The sequence below is a fragment of the Pholis gunnellus genome (genome assembly GCF_910591455.1).
Source record: "Pholis gunnellus genome assembly, chromosome: 8".
In the NCBI taxonomy this organism is placed as follows: domain Eukaryota; kingdom Metazoa; phylum Chordata; class Actinopteri; order Perciformes; family Pholidae; genus Pholis; species Pholis gunnellus.
Window position 1 is genome coordinate 24,312,416 of NC_136534.1, and position 20,079 is coordinate 24,332,494.

Here is a 20,079-nt window from a genome sequence, read left to right on the forward strand (position 1 = left end):
ACTATTCCAGAGGTTTAGGGTCCTCAAAGCTAAATCCTAGTCTCTCCTTTTGATTGAGCTAGTCGACAGTCTTGCTGAAGCGTTTTGTAAAACCTGAAGGCGTGAATGTGCTTTATTCTTTACACACGGAAAACCGTCTTTTGACAGTCAGAGGACGATACTAACAATCTCATTTTTGCAAACATTCAAAGTTGATGAAAACAGGACTGAACTAGCTTCTAGACTCGATCATCAAAAGTTCAATTAAAATCGAAGATAACTCAACATTTCTAGCTTTAGGCTTTTAAAAAAACAACAACAGCTTGTTTAGCAAATGTGTCACTGGAGACGACGCCGGCCGAGTTTACTGTGTGCTTAGCTCGGCTGTTCAAATCAATGCGTGTGTGGAACCCTGAGCGGTGAGTGAATTAACTCGGCGATTAACTTGGATAAAAGCTAAATAATTGTAATGTAACTCACAGGAGCAGCAGAGTCCCTGCTTCCCGAGTCCGATCAGCATGTTGAGACACAGGTTACAGTACGCCGGCTTGTTGAAGTGCTTCAGTCTCCACACGTGTTGCCCGTCATCTTTGACATTCTGCAGACACACAACAAATATGAATTGGTTAACTGCGTCACTACATTGTTTTATCTTCTGACAGGAGAAGCATCAGCTGATCATTTCACTCATTTATTTGTCGTTTAGCTCCATAATTTTTCTCACGTGTTGTATTTTTTCCAGTTCTTCCGACTGGGAGGACAAGTTTAGCTGCCTTCCCTTAGTGGTAATATTCATTCATAAAAGAAATGACACTCAGGGAGGGATTTCTGCTGAAGCTGGTCAAATGGTTCCATCTAGTGGAGGAAGTATGAACTGAAGGCAGAACTGATCACAGGAAAACAGCAGCAGTGGGGGTACACATGTGTACAGATGTTGTCAGGAAACCGCTGGGGAGTGTGTGAGCTGTTAGCAGATCAATTATGCATCGCAGTAAATGGATTAGTAATGGTGAGGAATATATTCACTGCTTCTCGTCCTTTTTCCAGATCTTCAACAACAGCAGGAAAACAACAACACATTTCAGATTTTAAATTCTCTGAGTTTAGCTGACACTATGAACTCTAGATGTATGAACTACTCCTGTGACTTTAAAGTGATTAGCATAGTCATCTCTGCAGGAATTAATTGAAGTAAAGTAAAAAAAAAAAAAGAGCTGAGAGATAAAAGCCAATTTACACTTCAAGATGCGAGAAGATTTCTCTGTTTCTTTGCAAGACTGATGAACGAAAAGCTGTGCAGACACACTCTTAAACACCTGTTCTAAAATAGCAATACGTGTCACGTTCTTATGAACAGAAAGGAATGTAACATTTAACCACATCAGGTTGAATGAGCATCACTTTTAAAACACATGTTGAAAAGCTTTGCACAGTTCACCCCCCCCCCCCCCCCCCCCCCGTGTGATATTTGCCCAGATACAGGAACTGAACTGTTGTCCCTCAAGACAGTCACACGAACATGATCAGGTGAGCTTCAGACCTCAAATGACAGTCATGCCACCAAACCTACAGTACATGATGAATTTGCTCATTTACATGTGTTGTGTGATCGGTCATTGTTAAACAATACGTCAGTGAAAGTCCGTGTGTTTAGGATGTTTTGATCATAAAAGTTAGGAGCTGGAGGACAGACAGGAGACAGATGTGTTTGCTTGTATTTTATGCACTAAGGTGTGAATCTGTTGCTGTTTTTAACAGAGTGAATATCTTTCTCTGTGTATTCTACCACAGACGTCCAGCAACGCGTGTCAATGTCCAGCTCGTTACACACACACAGTCTTTTCAAAATAAACTTCCGCCTTCACAGGAAACTCAGTTCAGGAGAAGTGGGTTGGGTAACAATAACTACGAGGTAGTGTTACTTATGTACGGAAGTCACGCGACAAATAATCAACGTTGACTTCTTTTTTCACATTTGGGGTTTTGAGTGAAATGTCTCGACAACTGTTGAATGGATTCACATGAAACTTGGCTCACACACACACACAGGACGAATTGTACTTTTTCATCCAGTCACATCATCAGGTCCATTTTTTATTTCTTATTAATACTTTGGTTTAATACCTGCGATGACATTTCCCATTAGCCTTTGTTGCAAAAAACGTCAAACAAACACAGGACTTTCACCCAGGAGACCACAGTTCGTGTCCCGTGTGAAACCAAAAGTAATCGTTAAATTAATGCTTGTATTGTCACGTAGAAAAAAGTCCGCTAAGGGCAGCTGTTCTTTATTTACCTGAGAACGGTTCTTACATTACGTTGTTACATCTTTAAATTAACAAAAAACACGATCTTTTTTATAACCAATACCAAGTAGTTTTGTTGCCTAAACCGAACAACTCGTTGCTCAACGTTTACCTCGTGACGTTGCGTTTCTGCAGATGTGATATGCGGCTGATATTAAAATGTATTTATGAAAGTTCATATTTACATAAACATTCAACGTATCCTGTGGTTTGCAGAAACGTACAATGCCAACACCTTTTCTCACTGCAGGACGGTTTCTATCACGGCTGTAGACTCAGTCATCTTAATATACTTTTGATATGGTTACATTTTTGTAAAATGGCTAAAACTGATGGAAGCTGCTGCACCGCTGTCAGCACGCGACCGGCGTCAACTGTCCAATGGACGTGGTCTCTCTGTGGACTCACCGTCTCCAGGCCCAGCAGCACCAGCAGCGGGATGGTGGTCATGCCTCCCTGGATCCACTCCTCCAGCGACACCGTGCCGTCGTGGTCGTAGTCGATCTCGTGCATCATGTCCTGGAGGATCTGCAGCGGAAACAGAGACAGTAAGAAGTAGTAAATTGGAATAAGTTGAACCCTGTGGGGTTGAGAGAAAATCTGTGGATACTGAAAATGATATTCAACTCGTGTAAAGTGTATTTTCAGGCTTTAGTGTTAAAGTTCAGTCACAAAATCATTGTTGTGGAAGAAAAACAGCTCTCAGCAAGCTGAAGAAGTGTCTGTTAACCAGCTGAGAGGTTTGAACTCACACCATTACCGACTGCTGTTAACTGGGTGAAATGTCTCTCTTACTGGTTTCAGCTCAGTCACGTCCCATTCCAGGTACTCGGCTACGTGCATCATCTGGGAGATAATGTGCTCCAGCTCCTGCGGTGAGACCACAGACATTCAATCACAGGCCCCCCCCCAAAAAATACTGTATTTACCTTTTTCCGTGTATTGCAGCCTTTACAAGTCGATGCTGCTAAGTGGCCTTGGCGTGAATAGACTGATGCACGGCGCGTAATAAGCAGGTTGGAGATGTCATTGTTCCACACAGAAGAGGTTTTTTTGAGAAAAACAAAGAGAGCGTGGGAAGAGCTCCGAGGCTGATGGTTTAATTACAATGGTTGACTTTCTTTTGGGGGGGGGGGGGGATTATTATCTAGTGTGGTAGTGAATCACTATGATGCACTTTGGACTTCTTTAAGATGTTGAGTGCAAATCAAGAGTCCACACATAAAAAAAAAGACTTCTTGTTGTTTTAATATTTTCTTAAATCAATATCTCTCTTTTTTTTGTGTTGCTCTTCCTCCTCTTTTCATTACGCTCTCCATCCCAGCCAATAATGGGATACATTACAAAACCCCTCCACCCACTTAGCCCTCACCCTCCTACACACCTTCTATACATGTACACAAAGGCACTGACGCGCTTTCATTCATAAAACATACGCCACGCCAGACTTTTCTCTTTCCTGTCATCCATTCATGTATTTGTACCAATGTTGATGTATAACATGGAGATAATGGGAGCAAACTGATTATGTGTTCGTATTATTTACACCGAAAGTACTTAAGACTACAAAGAGTACATAGCATTTAATATACAAGTACTCATTATGCAAAACACTGCTGTATTCATCGTACTTTACTTCTTTTTAACTATAACTACTGAGCAGCATTTTAATGTTAAAGTTTATATAGTGAGTAATCAATAACTAGAGTTTATATATTTTATACATTGATCTGATGTTTAATTAACCTATACAATTTTATACTAAATTTTAGAACTAAATGTTGAATAAATATAAAGAAGTGAAGAGAATAATATGTTTTCTATGATTTGTGGCCAATATCCAAAATATAAGATAAAATAATGGGTAGTAATTAAATAAGATATTATATTGTGCTGAATGAAAGTACAGAAACACACAGAGAAGAATTACGTAGATTGATTTATCATGTCAATGGTTGATTTTGTTATTTTCCTCTTCTGCTTACATATCTGGGTCCTTTTACACTCAGGAGTGCTTTACTGTTGCCCGTTTGTCTATATGTCGTCAACGTGGCCGGCTTATTATCTCCTTTTTTTAAAGTAATGTTTTTATCCTTAATACAATGAATATTATTGCCATTATTTGTCTTTTCCCTCATTGTCTCCTAATCTGAAAAAATAATAAAAACAAAGTAAATGTACTGGGCGGCGGTGGGCCAAAGATAATAAATGTAATGTCTTTTGGTTTTGACTGTTTTAGAATAAACATTTTTACGAGCATTTTTCACTGATTTCTGACATTTTAAATTCAAACTATTAATTGATTAATCAAGAAATAAACCAGCAGATAAGAATAATAAACGCTAGTTAGAAAGGAGAATGTAACCTCTCGTACTTTGTAACATGTTGCACTTTTGAACAACTTTTATTATTCTTGTATGTCATATTATGTATGTGTCTTATATGGACCCTGAGTCTGAAATAAAGTTTGATTGTTTGATTGAATGAACTTCAGGTGAAGGTTGTTCTTAAAGAGGAGAAATATTTACCGAGCTGTCCAAAGACCCGTTTCCATCAGTGTCATAGAGGCGAAACATAACTGTGGAGACAAAACTCAAAGTGTCAAGCTGCAGCATCGCTTCAAGTCAACATTAAACGCAGTCATTGGCAGGTGAAGCCGCGGCACCGCAGCGCCATAAAACAGCTTTTATTCCCTTTACAAGAACCCAGATCTCTGCAGTTGGACGCATCTGAAACGCTGCGACTTTAAGTGTCCCCCCCAATTACCACTCAACCGTGTCACCATGGAAACACACAGATCCCACATCGAGGCCCGTGATTGGCTCTTGGCGTGACGTCTCGGTGATGTGTCTGAACGTCGTGACAATAACAACAACATGACCCGGCTGCAGATCATTTCCATGCTAATATCTGCACTTAGAGGTGCTCCAACCCAACACCACCCTCCACCACCCACCCTCCACCCCCGGCTTCCATGCGAGCGCGGTCGAGGTGCAGCAGACGGTGGGTGCTGCTGACATCATGAGGAGCTGACGTCAGATGGCGGTTCGTCAAGCCACTAACGAGGAGCTAAGTGCCAGTTTCCTGAAGGGGGTGTGACCTTTTGGGGGGGGGTAAAGGGAGGGGAAGTGCTGCTGGTGTGTGGCGTTGGGCGTTGGGTGGAGGCTGGTGGTGTCACGAGGTGGTGCTTGTGGTGACCCAAAGAGGTAATAAAATGCTAAAGATGATGAGAATTGTTGGTAACTTCTGCCTGCAGTACAAATGGGTTGGACAGAGTTTCCTCTGGGACTGTTCTCACGAAAGAGAAATAAAACCTCTGGATCCATTAAAGCTACAGTTTGTAACTTTGATTAAAAATAACGTTTTGCCATATCTGCATATTGACGACAACACGAGTCGATATCCGCTCTTTACAGGCATAACAGTCTTTTCAGGATAAACTTCCATCTTCACAGGACACAACTTAGTTAGGTTGAGGCAACACAACTCCTTGGTTGGGTTTAGGTTACTTAAAGTTACTGAAGTTCTGCAGTTACGTGACAAAGAAATCAACGCTGACTTCTCCGTTCACACGGAGCGACAGCAGCGGTCTCTTAGGAGGAAGACTGGATTGTGTTTGCTCTTTATAAGTGTTTTTATTTTTACTTTTTATGTTGAAAACCACTGAAAACCACCAGAAAAGTTGATGATTGCCGTTACAGTACAACTAAGATGCAATATAAGACATATTGTCTCAGCGGGGATTAATACAGTTGTATTGAATCGAATTGAAATGATGCTTTATGAATTCAAATAAAAAAAGTTTCAAAATACTTTCAGTGAAAGCTTTTTTTTGTACTCAAATTACTATAAACCGAGTATCAATATCACAGTTCAGAGTATTTAGAAGTCATTTTTGGGCGTCAATAAAGCTGTAGACATGAAATATCTTTAAAGTTAAATACCTAAATATACTTTAGTACAGTAAACTACTGACTTTGACCGGATCTCAAGTTAACTTTAGGAGTTTCATGCGTTAGTTTATTTCTCTTTATTTGTTCCCACCTTTCTTTTGTGAATTTCTCTTTTTTCCTACTCGTCCGTTATCTATTTCTTTCTGTTGTATGTAACTTAACTACTAACCTTTTCATTTGTTCTCTGTAATCTCACATCCTTAATTAATTTCTTCAAGGTGTTTTGGAAGCTTTAAATAACTTCAACTATCAAAACACATATAAGTGCAAGACATTTGTTGAAACAGGTTATGGCTGCTTAACGGTGACACATCATCCTCCTTAAACGCGTTAAAGCAATTTTACAGTGAGATTTCTATTTTCGGTGACACCTTGTGAGACTTAAACTATATATTTTTAATTAATGTATCTGTTTTTTTGTAACACGAAACAGGGCTTGATTCTGCCTTATCTTGAATGAGGGAAACTGCACTGGAGCAAGATAAATATCAGTATTTTCACCTGCAGACATCCGTGCTGGAACGTCAGATGATGATCCTGATGAAACCAGAGCAGTTCTCAGACTAACCAGCAGAGGGAGACGTCACCTCACAAACAACAACCGTGTGGTCGGAGCGAGTCGGACGCAGAGCTCAATAAGACATCAGCCGCAGTTAAATCCACGATGTGCTCTCACACACAGGCAACATCAGTTGAATTATTTAGCCATCCATGTGCTTAATGAGTGCTACTCTACTCAATAATTCAGCAGATGGATGAGAATTAAAGCAACACAGAGAGGGAAAAAAAAGTTTGATGACCAATTAAGCGATGCTATCTTGTGAATAAATCATGAGATAAACGCAATTAAGAGACCTGGAGAGACGTGTCGATAAACTGCGACCACGAGGCGTCGAGCTTCTCTTTAGAGAAGTTTTATGAGGAAGCTGCTGCAATGATCGAAAAACAGTAAATAGTGCTGATCGATTCAAAATAAAAGCTCCGCCTTTGAATTCAGAAGAAACCTGAAAGGTACTAACTTTGGTTTGTGAGCTGAAATGGCTTATTTCAGTTATTATGTTCACCAGGGGGAAAGAATAAGACGACATAAAGATGCAGTTTGATTGAATGTTATTGCGAACCACCAAAATCTACCAGAGAAAACACACAAACAGACTGAGACACAAAGACACACCTGCAACATTTAGAATGAAACTGAGTATCAATATGACATACAACTTTGTATATATTTTTTGTGAAATGAGTGTATTGTTAAGTTTTCCCCTGAGTCTCATTCATTTGTAATCAAAGATTTAAAGGCCTTAGTAGCAAACAGGAAACTAGAAAAAGAAACGGATGAAACTGATGCAGGGCAGTGCTGGAAAGAGTACTTATTGTATAAATAGTGGAAAATAAGCCCAACATTTAGCGTACATATCAATGCATCAATAACTTTTGCACTTTTTTTTAAATGTGCAAAATTCCAAATTCATAACATCCACGATTGAAGGATTTCCTCTAAATGGTTCTCAACATGGCGACAGCTGAGCCGGCGGTTTGCAGCTAACGATGCTAACAGTGCAAACAATGCTAACAGCACTGAATTTAGAAATTAGAGCCTTTCACAGTAAAACTGTGACTGCAGGACTTATACTTGTCACGCATACTGCAGTATTTCTACACTGTGGTATTTCTATCCGAGTACTTCCGTGCTGAAGTGTATCGTGAGGTGCTCGTTATCAATGTCCAGTCTGGAGACAAGAGTATACAACCACAACGTGCATCTCCAGAGGAAAAGTTGCGTCCGTCAAACAGGTGTTTTCACCGAGTGTGAAAGTTACATCATACTGCAGGTAACCATAGCAACAGTAGTTCTTCTGGATGCTGCATTACCAGATCATCCCGACCTGACCGACTGCAAACCAACTTTCCTTTGATTAGTGGCCGCAGCACACCGGGTAGTGTCCTAATATAGAAGAGAACAGACTGCTGACAGACTCCACTTCATCCAGTAATATCAGGACTATGGCTGCACATAAATAATCTCATTTTTGATTAATTTGACGATCATTTTCTTGATCCAATTATTAATTGTTTTGTCCAAAAAAATAAAAATAAACAAATGTCCCAGAGCCCATTATTTTAAAAAGCTTGTTTAATCCAACCGACAGTCTATCCCATGCTCGTGATAATGCGGTGATGGTTCTGGGCTGAAGACACGAGTACTTCCTGACGGCAGAATCAGACTGCAGAGTATAACCTGATGATCATCCACCGCAGGCATAATAATACCCGGCAGACAGTGGGAGGAGGTCGATCCAACCTGGCAAAGTGAGGTCATGTGGTTCCTTTAGAAAATATATACAGGACTGTCTCAGAAAATTAGAATATTGTGATAAAGTTCTTTATTTTGTGTAATGCAATTAAAAAAACAAAAATGTCATGCATTCTGGATTCATTACAAATCAACTGAAATATTGCAAGCCTTTTATTCTTTTAATATTGCTGATTATGGCTTACAGCTTAAGAAAACTCAAATATCCTATCTCTAAATATTAGAATATCATGAAAAAGTATACTAGTAGGGTATTCAACTAATCACTTGAATCGTCTAATTAACTCGAAACACCTGCAAGGGTTTCCTGAGCCTTGAAAAACACTCAGCTTGGTTCAGTAAACTAAATCACACGTATGGGGATTATCACAATATTCTAATTTTCTGAGACAGTCCTGTATATAGTCGCTTTGGATAAAAGCGTCTGCTAAATGACTGTAATGTAATTTAATAGTCTCATAAATCTGTGATTTTAATCTCAGAGAATTAGTTTTTCTCGTACGTTTGTTTTATGGAATATTTCCACCCTTCCCCAGCCTGTTTTTAAATAATTAAAAAGTGAGTCAGTGCAGGTCTTAGTTTAGATTAAAGCTAAAGGCCGCCCAGGTATTTAAAAGCTGAAAGAGCTGCTACTGAGCGAGGCTTGATGTTGCATGTTTCCACAAAGCAGCAGAGCAAAGATCCGTGGTGTGTCCTCTCTTCCCCGTTGTCTGTTTCACTGAGTGTCAGTCTGACATTACTGAGCCTGACTCCTAATACTTCCTTCCACCCACTGACGTTCCACTCGACCGGTGACATTAACTCTGCCTGCTGATGTCTCAGTTTGCCGGTTGTGTATTTGATCTTTCGTGTTTCTTGCATTTCGATTCATAGGATTTGTCTACTTTTCAAATCCTATGCATTTTCGTCACATACTGAGGAAAATGCTCGTCGTACAGTATATGAACAGACGGCCCCACGTGATCTGGGATGACACTCACACTCGAGCTTGTCCTCGGGACGCCCGCCCTCCAGCAGCGAGAGGTAACACACGATGTCCTTCAGCTGCACCGTATCCAGAGGCGGGGGCAGGGCGTCCGTCCTCACGGGGGTCGAGTTGACTTTGATCAGCTTCAGGCCTGTAGGGAGACGGAGACCAAAGGTCAAAACATCCTCCGCAACGCCTCTAATGTCGGCCCGATACCCTGCTGGCCCGGCTTTAGTCATGCAGTCGGCTTGATCGTTGGTGGGGGCGGTGCCCGGTTCACCGAGTTCACCTAAATTCTGATCTTGTCACGCTTGTTCTGTAGCGTTGACGTCTCAAATCAGATGCCTTGCAGTGCGCCACAGGAGCATCAAATGACGTGTATCAAAAGAGACGCGTCCATTGTCACCTTCAGGGCCTTTGGGCCCTTTAATTCTAATTTAACGAGACGTACAAGCCAGCATGGAAACCACAGACAGAAGGAGCGTTAATGAATCTACTCATTCTTCACCACCGTGCTCTCAGCAAAGAGCTCAGCGATGGCTATTTGTTCATAACGTCAGTGTGTACGTCCAGCTAGCGGCCACAAACTCTCCTCTCACACAAGCACTTGATCGCTTCTAAAAGAGCTTTAAAGTGGAAATAAAGCCTTTAATGATGTTGTGTACAGCGGTTCCTCTATCTGTGTCGGGGGGGATGGGAGGACTTACTGTTAAAACTGGATCAATGAGGCCTACATAACTCACATACAGCAGGCTGCACTGATGCAGCTCCTCACGTGCCAAATCATGTGAGGTGATGTCCTGAGTTTACTCGCGTTGTCCTCTACTACAGCTTTTAGCTTTATATTAAACTGTTTAGTAAGATTTTACAATGAATGTATAGAATATTTGGCTCTCTTAGTCGTTGTGAAAATATGCATATTTCTTGTACTTTCTTGTTTTTTTTCACGAAGAGGAAGCTTTGAAATTTTAAAAAGTAAATATCAGGGAGTATTCTGTACGTCAGTGTTCTATCAGACGTTAATATGTCTTAATAATGTTTCATAATGATAATTTAGTCTAGTTTACGGAGTCAAATTGTCTTATAAGATGCAATTGATGGATACTTGCCTCTGTGATCATAAACTGACTCTAGATTATAGTTTCAGTGCTAAACTGCAGGTCAACTATTGCTTTAATGAACGTCAGCTTGGTTTTAGTGTTTGAAGTTGTGCCAGAGTGGGAATCCCACTGCTGCGTTTACAGATTTACAGTCGTACTGTAGCAACCTCAGCTCACTCTCCGTGGGGAGTTGTCTTCCAATTTCCAGCCGCTGAACGCTGCCAGTCACTGGGGAACGTTACTCTATTTCATAACACACTCGTCTGACCTTCTGTGCAGGACCATCTCTGCTGTAGTCACCACGGGGGGTAAATGCAGGCAAGATGGATTGAAAGGCAATCCAATTATTTCTATTACAGTATGCGTGCTTTTTTTGGGAAATCAACATCTGTTCATCACGACACATGCACTGTTCATTTCCACTCAGCTTGGTATACAAACTTCAAGTTATTTGAGGATTCCAAAGTCATCTGTGCTTCATGCAAAGACTAATATGAGCGCTAGTTATATGAGCTTTCATCAGAGACATTGGACAAAGTGTAAGAAGCTCTTACAGCCTAAAACACAACCAAGTCTCAAAGTGGATGCTGATATTTGAAAACATATCACAGGTAAAAATCAGGTCATTATTATTCATATTATCATTATTTGCCTGAGATATCAGGCAGTCAAAGAAGAGTGCAGCAGAGTGTCAGTGCAGGGGAATTTTAGCTTTCAAGGGAAAATTGGCCAATTTTGAAGCTCATCTCTGTCTGTCAGAGTTTCGGGATATTGTGTGAAAAATGTCTGCAGCGGTTGCTGAAGCTCTCCGTGTTCTCTGAGGTAGAGCTACAAAATCTGTTGTTTCTCCTGCATCCAGCACACCGTCATATTTAACGTGACGGTGATTGTAGTTGGATGCAAGGAAGAACGGCGACGGCTACTGTTTCAGTTGTACGTCTCTGGGTTGTCGTTCTCGAGATGCCGTTTTGGGTATTAATTATATAGAACTTATTCAAATAAAAAGCATTTGTTTATGGACTTTTATTAAAGATCTTTTCAATAATTGCAGGATTGTAATTCTCAACCATAAAAGAAGGCACATAAGAGTCTTATGTGCCGTCTTGGGACAACCCATTTTGGCTGCCCGTCAGTAGCTTCAACGCAATGCATCCTGGTACATGTAGTCACTGCAGGTGACCCCGAGCAGAAGAAATCAGTTTTCTCGCTAATAAGCTAGCACTGAGGAATTTATTGGAGTACATTTAGATCAGATGTCGACATAAAAAAGGTGCAGCATTCTCCTTTTAGTACCGGTGACTCACTACCACACCAGAACAAGATATTAGTACACATGCTGAAAACAACACAATTGGCAGCCGCTACACTACAATCTACACTGTGTGCCACGGGGCTGAAGTTGGCAGGAAATCTGTAATCATCTAATGGCCCCAAAAAAAACAATCGGATAAATACACAAAAACGGTTCTGCTTTAACACGGCAAAGAAAGTATCCTGTCGTTAAAAATCAAGAATGAGTCACTGCTGCGAGGGCATGGAATAAGTGACAAACTGGCTGCACATTAGCAACAACAGCAGTAATCAGCTACACAACACCAACACGCTGTGCTAACAACTCGAGGGTTTGTTATGGCGATGACTTCCTTTCTACACTTACCAGAGACTCTGGGTTTGTCAGAAGATGAGGGACTGGGTTTGGGTCCCTTGGTGCTGAACGTCATGAAGAGGTGTTGACAGAACTCTTCGGGGAGTTCGCTCTCCAGGAACGTCTGCATGAAGACCTTGAAGCCCTCAAAGTCAATCTCCTAAAATAACAAAAAACAGGGCAGAAATAGAGCGTGTCGTTGGTCATGTGGAGCTGCAGTCGGCGCCTAAAAGGGCTTCAAGGGAACACAGATGATTTTGAATGTGAATGTTGGAATGTTTGACCTTTGAGGGGGGGGGGGGGGGGGGGGAACAATCTGTGATCTTTTGCAAAAATGTTGCAGAATTCAGATTTCTGCACTCAGAAAGATGCCTCAAGTGTTGTTTGGGCTGTGGGCGGGCGAAGAGCTATTTCAGAGGGCTTTCAATGTTTTTCCAGCGTGTGTGCTGCTTACAGCTTCGTCCATCTCTACGACTATTAGGTTGGCTGATTGTTTAAATCTGTGAGTTGTTAATGTTGTCTTACATTTAAGATGAGTAATATTTCCCCGTAAATAGATGCACATCCTCTATAAATGCCTTTACTTTTGTTTCTCATTAAAAACTACTTGAGAAAGTGGAGTTATCCGGCGAGAAACTTTATGAACACTCAACAAAACACACCAACAATACGATAAAGAGAGGAGAGAGATGGATTACCTGGCTGAGGATGTCCTGCTTCTAAACATGCAGCATTGTAGAAAGAAAGAAACCCAATATGTTCATGGATGTATCATGCAGTTGTCACCTTTAAAAATGTGCTAAATATCCTTATTACACCTGTGCATGTAAAAATCACAAAGACATGATGTCTGTGAATGCAGGTTTACGGTGACTAACTCTCTTTATTGACTTCCGCTATATAAAGGGTATTATAACTGCCATGGAACAATTAATAATGCATGCATAGCAGATGGAAATAGTGTATTGTATACTACAAATTGAGATCCTGTTATTAAAATACTGCCTTTTCCTGAAAGATTTTTTAGTATGCGTTTCTATTTGACTGTTAAATGTAGTGAGAAAATAGTTATTCTCCAAACCCCAATAACGCTACCATGCTTTCAAAGCAAGAAAACACAAATCTAACCATGAAATACTGTTATCATAGTGATGTACAATTACATTTCATGCTTAAACGGCAGCTTACAGTTCAGATGTGCGTCGAAATATTCTTTGAAAAAAAAGGTGTGAACGAGGCAGAGGAATTGAAAATGATAAAACCATAAAAAACTGTTTTATGTTCAATCGTCTGGAAAATCAAAATTATTGAAGCCCCTCAACGAAACAAAAGAAAAAAAAATCAAGATTTTTAATAGAAGAACAGAAAATAACGGAAAAGTCAATATGCAGATAGGTGCGCTGTACGGGGGCTCTTAGCCCAGTTGGATTCAAAACACTATAAACCATGTGTTATATAATAGAGTATAAAGGGCACGTACCTCCTCTGGATTGTATTTAGCCAAAACACCATCTCCATGGAACTCCTGCAGCACATCCTTCAGCTTCTTGGTCGAGTCTGAGGAAAATCCATTTACCGTGTTTGAGTGTTGTGATCGGTTTATGTTTGGAAAGTTTGGCTTCTTCTCGCATCAGAGTATATATTTGATACTAAACATTCATTTACAGGACAAGTTTGATTATTGCTCGCATTCAGTCTGCAACAAGTGGTCAGGCTTATTTATGGATATGGATTTTCTGCACTTTGTCTGCACCTCTTAGAGCTGCAGAAGCTGCATGCACCCTGATGGGATCATACATTTGGTTTGGATGCGTCACCATGATGTCTGCAGAGAGAAACACCGCCTATCCACATCCTGTACTGACTACCGAGGTCACGTCGGTACACAAGGTGAACCTCACTTCAGCTCTACCGTCTTATTCAGTGATTAACTGCCTTTGGGCCCTTGGAAAGGAAAATAATTGTAATCTTCAATATGTGCAGCTACAACAAGCAACAGCTGTTAGCAACAGGTTAGCTAACAGGCAAACATGTATGAAATAAATCATAATAAAGAACTTAATTGCTTGGTTATTAGTTGTTAAATATATTATAATTTCCAATGCATTAATGTGTTTATCACATCAGTGTTGCAGCTGGTAAAATAGTCTACTTATACACTGCTGGGTATCTTGTGAATTCATAAAGATAGATATGTAATCTTATCTTAGCATATATTTGTATATCATTATGTATTTATTGATAATATTTTGTATGAATCTGAACCTGCAAAGTGCCTGGTAACTAAAAATCAAAAATAAATGTAAAGGAGTAAAAAGTAACAATATTTCTCTCAGAAATGAAGTGAAGTAAAATAATAAAGTAGTTAACATGGTAATACTCAAGTAAAGTACAAGTACCTCAAAATTAGGTCTACTTAAGTATAGTACATATAAATGTACTTAATTACTTTCCACCACGCGTTATCATCCTTAGAGGCGTTGGAAGGCATATTTCTGAAAGTTAAACATTGAGCCAAGCTAACGTTAGCCGCTTCTGCTCCCAGTCGTTATGCTAAGCTAGGCTAACTCCATCCTGACTCCAGCTCCGTACGTTAAGAGTGTGGTATCAATCTTCTCCCTCTCTAGGAAGCAAATATGTGTATTACCCAAACTGGTGAAGTAGACACACAAATCCCATTTCATAGATATGGCATTGATGATATTGAAAGGTGAACAACTAGCTAACTATAGCCATGAAGCTAATTCGAATTCGGGCCAGTTATTAAGATGCATTCAAACTTACATTAACGGATTTCTTTCTGACAACTTGTGGACAACAGAAACAAGCTGTAAACTGACAGATTATCATCTTTTAAATTGATATGGTGAACTTGTTAGGCAACACATTTAGCAAATACGAAGCATTAGCATACATACAGTTCACTCTCCTTTTCAGCTTGATTATAGACACTTTAAAATCAAGTGAACTTGTTTAAAAAAAAATAGATAATAATATTTAATATATTGTATTTATTTCACATGTTTGAAGAAATTTGTTAAGTTGTTTTCGCACTCAGTTATGGACCAAAATAACTCAATCAGACGTAGATTTTCTGTGATAATTACTGCACGCTGCAGAGCGTTTATGAGTTCCGCTGCTAAATCAATTTGCTGCGCCGCGGATACCAGGTTCTAAATGTTACAGAAGTTAATTAGAAGTACCATTTTCTCACATGCACTGGAGGGCCTGGTTCAGCTCTCGCACAGATGCTTGTTTGAGTTGGTGCTCCACATTAGCTACCTGGTCTCTCACCTCTTCACAGGCCTAATTAGCACGAGAAGAAATCATGTCTGCTTCCCCAGCAGCTCTCCGACCTGCCATTATCTAAATGGAGCAGCCAGAGACCGTGAGGGAAAGTTGCTGCTCATGAAAGTGCACAGCATGCCACTGATTGATAATCAGCATGTGTGTTGGGGGAGGTTCGGCCTTGCAGGTAAGAAAGGAAAAAATTCTCTTTTCAAAATCAGTAAACTTGGTGAAACCGTATCATAAATGTTACAGTGTGTGATTGAGTAAATGCAACACTGATTCGTTTTTGCTTTTCATCAGTGTTAAGGCAAATATCCCAAAAATATCAGACGTTACACGGATACGTCTGTGTTAGTTAGCAGACATACGCTGTACGAGTATTGTGTTGCATTAGATACGATTTTATCGTCAACCTCAGTGGAACTTTTTCTTCGGCTTCTCCCAAGTCAACTCATCGTCCCCCCCCCAATGTGTCCAACACCACAGCTTTAAGCTTTAAACCGTGAACCACCAGCGTCAGTATTGAAGGTGTCGGGGACGGCATGTCAATATACACTTGTTACACGCATAGTTTTCTTTTTAAAATAAACTTCCATCTTCACAGGAAGGAGAAGGGTGCGGTTGACCCTAACAACTCGAGTCACGTGACTAATGAATCGTGCAACTGGCAAGTGACTTGACAAAATGCTCAACGTCCACTTTCAGTTTCTCGCAGGACACGAACAGTGGTCTCCTGGATAAAAGTCCTGTGTTTGTTTGCTCTGAGCGTCTAATAATGATACAGGTGTGTTTACATTGGAGATAGTTGAACGCTCGGTGAGTCGCGTTCACATACTAAAGGGTTCCTCCGTGCGTCGCGGTCAGACGTCGTGGAGCAATGACTAAGTTGTGGAATTTGACGAATTCCATGAGTTGACAAAGTACAGCAAAGGCACATACAATACACATTATAATAATATTCACTAATAAAACATATAAATATACAATAGTGCAAATGGGGCAGGTAGCAGCACATAAGTTATATAAATATTACAAGAGCAAATATGTAATAAAAGTGTTCCCTGATGCATTCATTCTGTGTTCAATGCCTGTATGGCGACAGCCGATAGGTGATGGTCTGCAGCCATTTAAAATGTGCGTTTGAGCTCCTCTTGACAGCTTTTTTGTTGGTGGTAACATTGCGTCGCCTCCTGCGCTAATGGCTCTGGACCTTTTGATTTTCTGAAGATGCATTTTTACCAACAGTGAGTAGAAATAATTGCTTCCCATTGGGCCGAGTGTGTCATCATCATTATTGACGACCACCTATATTAGCGCGCCGTCTACACACAAAACCATTACGCGGCAGGGTGATTATGAATCCACTGATTGGCTGTCACGTTCAACATGGCCGGCTGAATTACAATGTTTTTTCTCAATCAGGCTAATGATTTAAGCATTGTGTGGCACACGGCAATCAGAGGACAAGACCTATTCCCTGTTTTTTAGTTTCACAAACACAGTGAAGATGTTCTGTACCTTTAGAAGTAAAAGAATGTTCCCTCTGTGAAGCAGCACTCTGCTATATGGCCATTAGCAATTATATCAGTTAAATAGAAACTGTAATTGTTGTGAGTAAGATCTTGTGTGCCCGACTCAGTGCACAGCTATTAAAATGTTATGAAAGCGTGCGGCGGCTCACTTTAATGAGAAGGAAGGGAGAGATACAGTAGGAGGCGAGATGAGGAGAGAAGGTGAGGCAATGTGATGCCCATTGTTGCTGCTCGGAGAACGGGTTATTTTATAACCTGTAGCTGCACGGCGCACAAAGAGTCACCCCGAGCTCGTTGAAACATGATTATCCAAAGCAGTCTAGCGTGCACGCAGACGTGCACACACACACCAAGACTCTTTAGTTCTCTCTTGCTGCTTCACTTTTTATTTTATTCCGCCTTTTATTCCCACACAAATTCACGACACAGCGTTAAGCCTCACGTCCCTGAAACATTTGGTTTAATTCGTCAAACTCCTCAGCCACCCACAAAAAAACAAACCACAAACATAAAAAAACCTGATTGGCTCTTGAGTGTAGCAAGAGAGTAAGGAACACTGTTGTCACCAGGCACAGAGCAAATTAAAAGGGAGAGATGTCATTACCACGTGAAACGAGATCCAGGGAGAAAAGCATTCATTATTAAGATTCATACTCGGTGCAGCGGTTGAAATGCCTCGAAGATGTCGTGTTTGACACTGAAAATAGCTCTGAAATGTATCCCGCTGCTGTGTCGGCCCTCATGCGAAAAGCACTTAGGCTCTAAAAGAGTTGGGACACCTAACGACTCCATTTCTGGTCCACGGTTACTTCCATTGTTTTGTCTGCCTACGGACGATTTACCGTGACTTGTGCTTTCAAAGTCTGTCCAAAAAAACGTTGTGAAGGTGGTGCACAAAATCCCGCAGTTAGCCTGCCAAGGTATCGTCATATTTTCCGTCCCTGGTACCATTTCAAATGATGAAATGTGTCAACATCTCGGGAGCATAACGTAAACTCCAGGCGTCCAGAGCACAGTCTGGTGAGCAGGGGAGCCATTTGTTGGGAGTTTGCGAATTAATCATTCAGAGCTAAATGCGGCAACACACAGATTAAATGCTTCAGCGGCTTCAGCTTCCTACATCAGCAAGACGGAACATGCAGCCTGCAATTACTGTGAAACGTCAACATTTTATCATTAGAAGAACAAGAGATGTTTGAGATTCACCACAGTGAATTGATTTATGCTGCAGTGCATACAGCAGACAGAGGAACACTCCTGTTATTGTTAACTCGGTGGATTGATGCTATCAGAGAGAATGTATGTCTCCATCTGTTAACGTGTCCCCATGCGAGAGGATCACCGAAGATATGAAGGCAGAAATCAGACTTTCCAACTTTCCATAAAACCCAAATGAATGAAGTGAAAACACCAACAAAATAAGTATGTAATACCTTTTAAAAGGAAGATGAACTATGTAGTGCTCTCTACTTGCTCTAACTGTGATAACATTATGAGATTTGGAAATTCTTTGTATGGCAACCAAACCACTCAGCAAATGGTTCAAGGTTAACCTCACACAGAGAATCCAGTAAAAGCAGCCACCTGTCTAATTCTGAATATCTCTTTTATCCTACAAAAATAACAATTTCACAACGAACGTGTTCATTCGCTGACACACGCAATGATGTCAACCAAAAAGCCGAATTCAATCAACAATAGTTTTGTGTGATCTTAACCTAAACCTCTTACTTTTTGGAGGTTTGCTTGTGCGAGTGCTGCTACTTATATTCAGCAAACCCTCATAACTGACATATGTTTCAACTTGATGAATTATATCTGTTCATGAGCAACATTTGCATTAATCAGAGCCCCCAATTTACGGCTACCCGTTTCATGTCATTTGAAGTTTCATTCGCAAAAATGTCAACAAAAAAAAATAATTGTCCACCACGAGCCAAAGGAGAAATGTCACACTACCCAAACCGGTGTTAAACTTGCATTAGTTGATTTTTCTGGCCAGTTTGGGGTTATCACAACGATGTTAACACACCTCAGATATACAGTTTCCTCAATCCCCTTGTAAAATTTGCTCTGTTTTTGGCTTTAGCTGCTAATTGCTCCACTATGTTCACCAGCCAGTCACTAATTGTGTTTATCTGACGTTTGGTGCTGGGTAGGGCGTGTGCAGTGGATGTGTCTGTTGTTCAAAACAGCAGGAAACAGGGCCGATCAGTAAAACCAAAACAATGAGCTGTAAGAACCAAAAACTCTCCATAGAGATGAGAGGAAAAGCAGATCTGTGTGATCATTTTCTGTACAAGCAACCCCTTCATATGTCACACTTTGATCAATTGTTAGCTTAGTAGCTAACAAAGATGCTTACATAATCTAAAATTAAATCGGTCACATTTTATCAGACGAAAAAGTTAAAAGAAATCCCTGAAATCATTTTTCCCTGCTTTGTTCTGATAATAATGAAATTCAAGGTGAAACAATATTCGCACCAGCAGATGTTGATTTGGGGCTGCGAGAAAAGTGCCATGTCACCTGGTTACTGTTCTTTGTAGAACACGAAAACACACACACACACACACACACACACACACACACACATAGAGACACCTAGAAAAATACAGAGCGTCTTTATCACAGTGAGACACAAACAGAGAGTGGCTGTCCTACTCACACTGAGTGTACTCTTGGAGCAGGGCGAATTCAGCTGGGGTCAGTGTGACCCACGTGTCCTGGCTGCTCATTGTGTTCAGGCCTCGAACCTCCGTCCGCAGAGCATTACCCGGGCGGCGGCACACAGCGGGGCGTCACACGCTGGAAGAACAACAACAGACGTCAGACCACCGCTCTCGTTACATACTTTGGATGTGAAAATGACAAAGCAGGTAAAAATGAAACGCTTGTTTGAAGTCAGAGGCTGCGGTTGTTTCTGTGTTGTAAAAAGGTCAGAAATACTTTTTTCTTATTAAATAGTAATAATATGTATATAATATATAAT

The 20,079-nt window shown here is 40.7% G+C and overlaps 1 protein-coding gene across 2 annotated transcripts in view; it reads right to left on the reverse strand.

Moving 5' to 3' along the window:
• dgkb (diacylglycerol kinase, beta) overlaps window positions 1-19,825 on the reverse strand; it is a gene marked incomplete at both ends in the record, with an annotated part of 61,183 nt that extends 41,358 nt beyond the window's left edge. The window contains 9 exons of one of the 2 annotated variants that reach the window (XM_079165318.1): window positions 460-577; window positions 2,694-2,813; window positions 3,081-3,155; window positions 4,814-4,863; window positions 9,533-9,670; window positions 12,277-12,424; window positions 12,963-12,983; window positions 13,745-13,821; window positions 19,756-19,825. In XM_079165318.1, the coding sequence (XP_079021444.1) occupies window positions 460-577; window positions 2,694-2,813; window positions 3,081-3,155; window positions 4,814-4,863; window positions 9,533-9,670; window positions 12,277-12,424; window positions 12,963-12,983; window positions 13,745-13,821; window positions 19,756-19,825 (817 nt within the window). The remainder of the gene's footprint in view (window positions 1-459; window positions 578-2,693; window positions 2,814-3,080; window positions 3,156-4,813; window positions 4,864-9,532; window positions 9,671-12,276; window positions 12,425-12,962; window positions 12,984-13,744; window positions 13,822-19,755) is intronic. The other variant, XM_079165319.1, reaches the window with a different exon arrangement.
• Window positions 19,826-20,079: the final 254 nt, after the last annotated feature.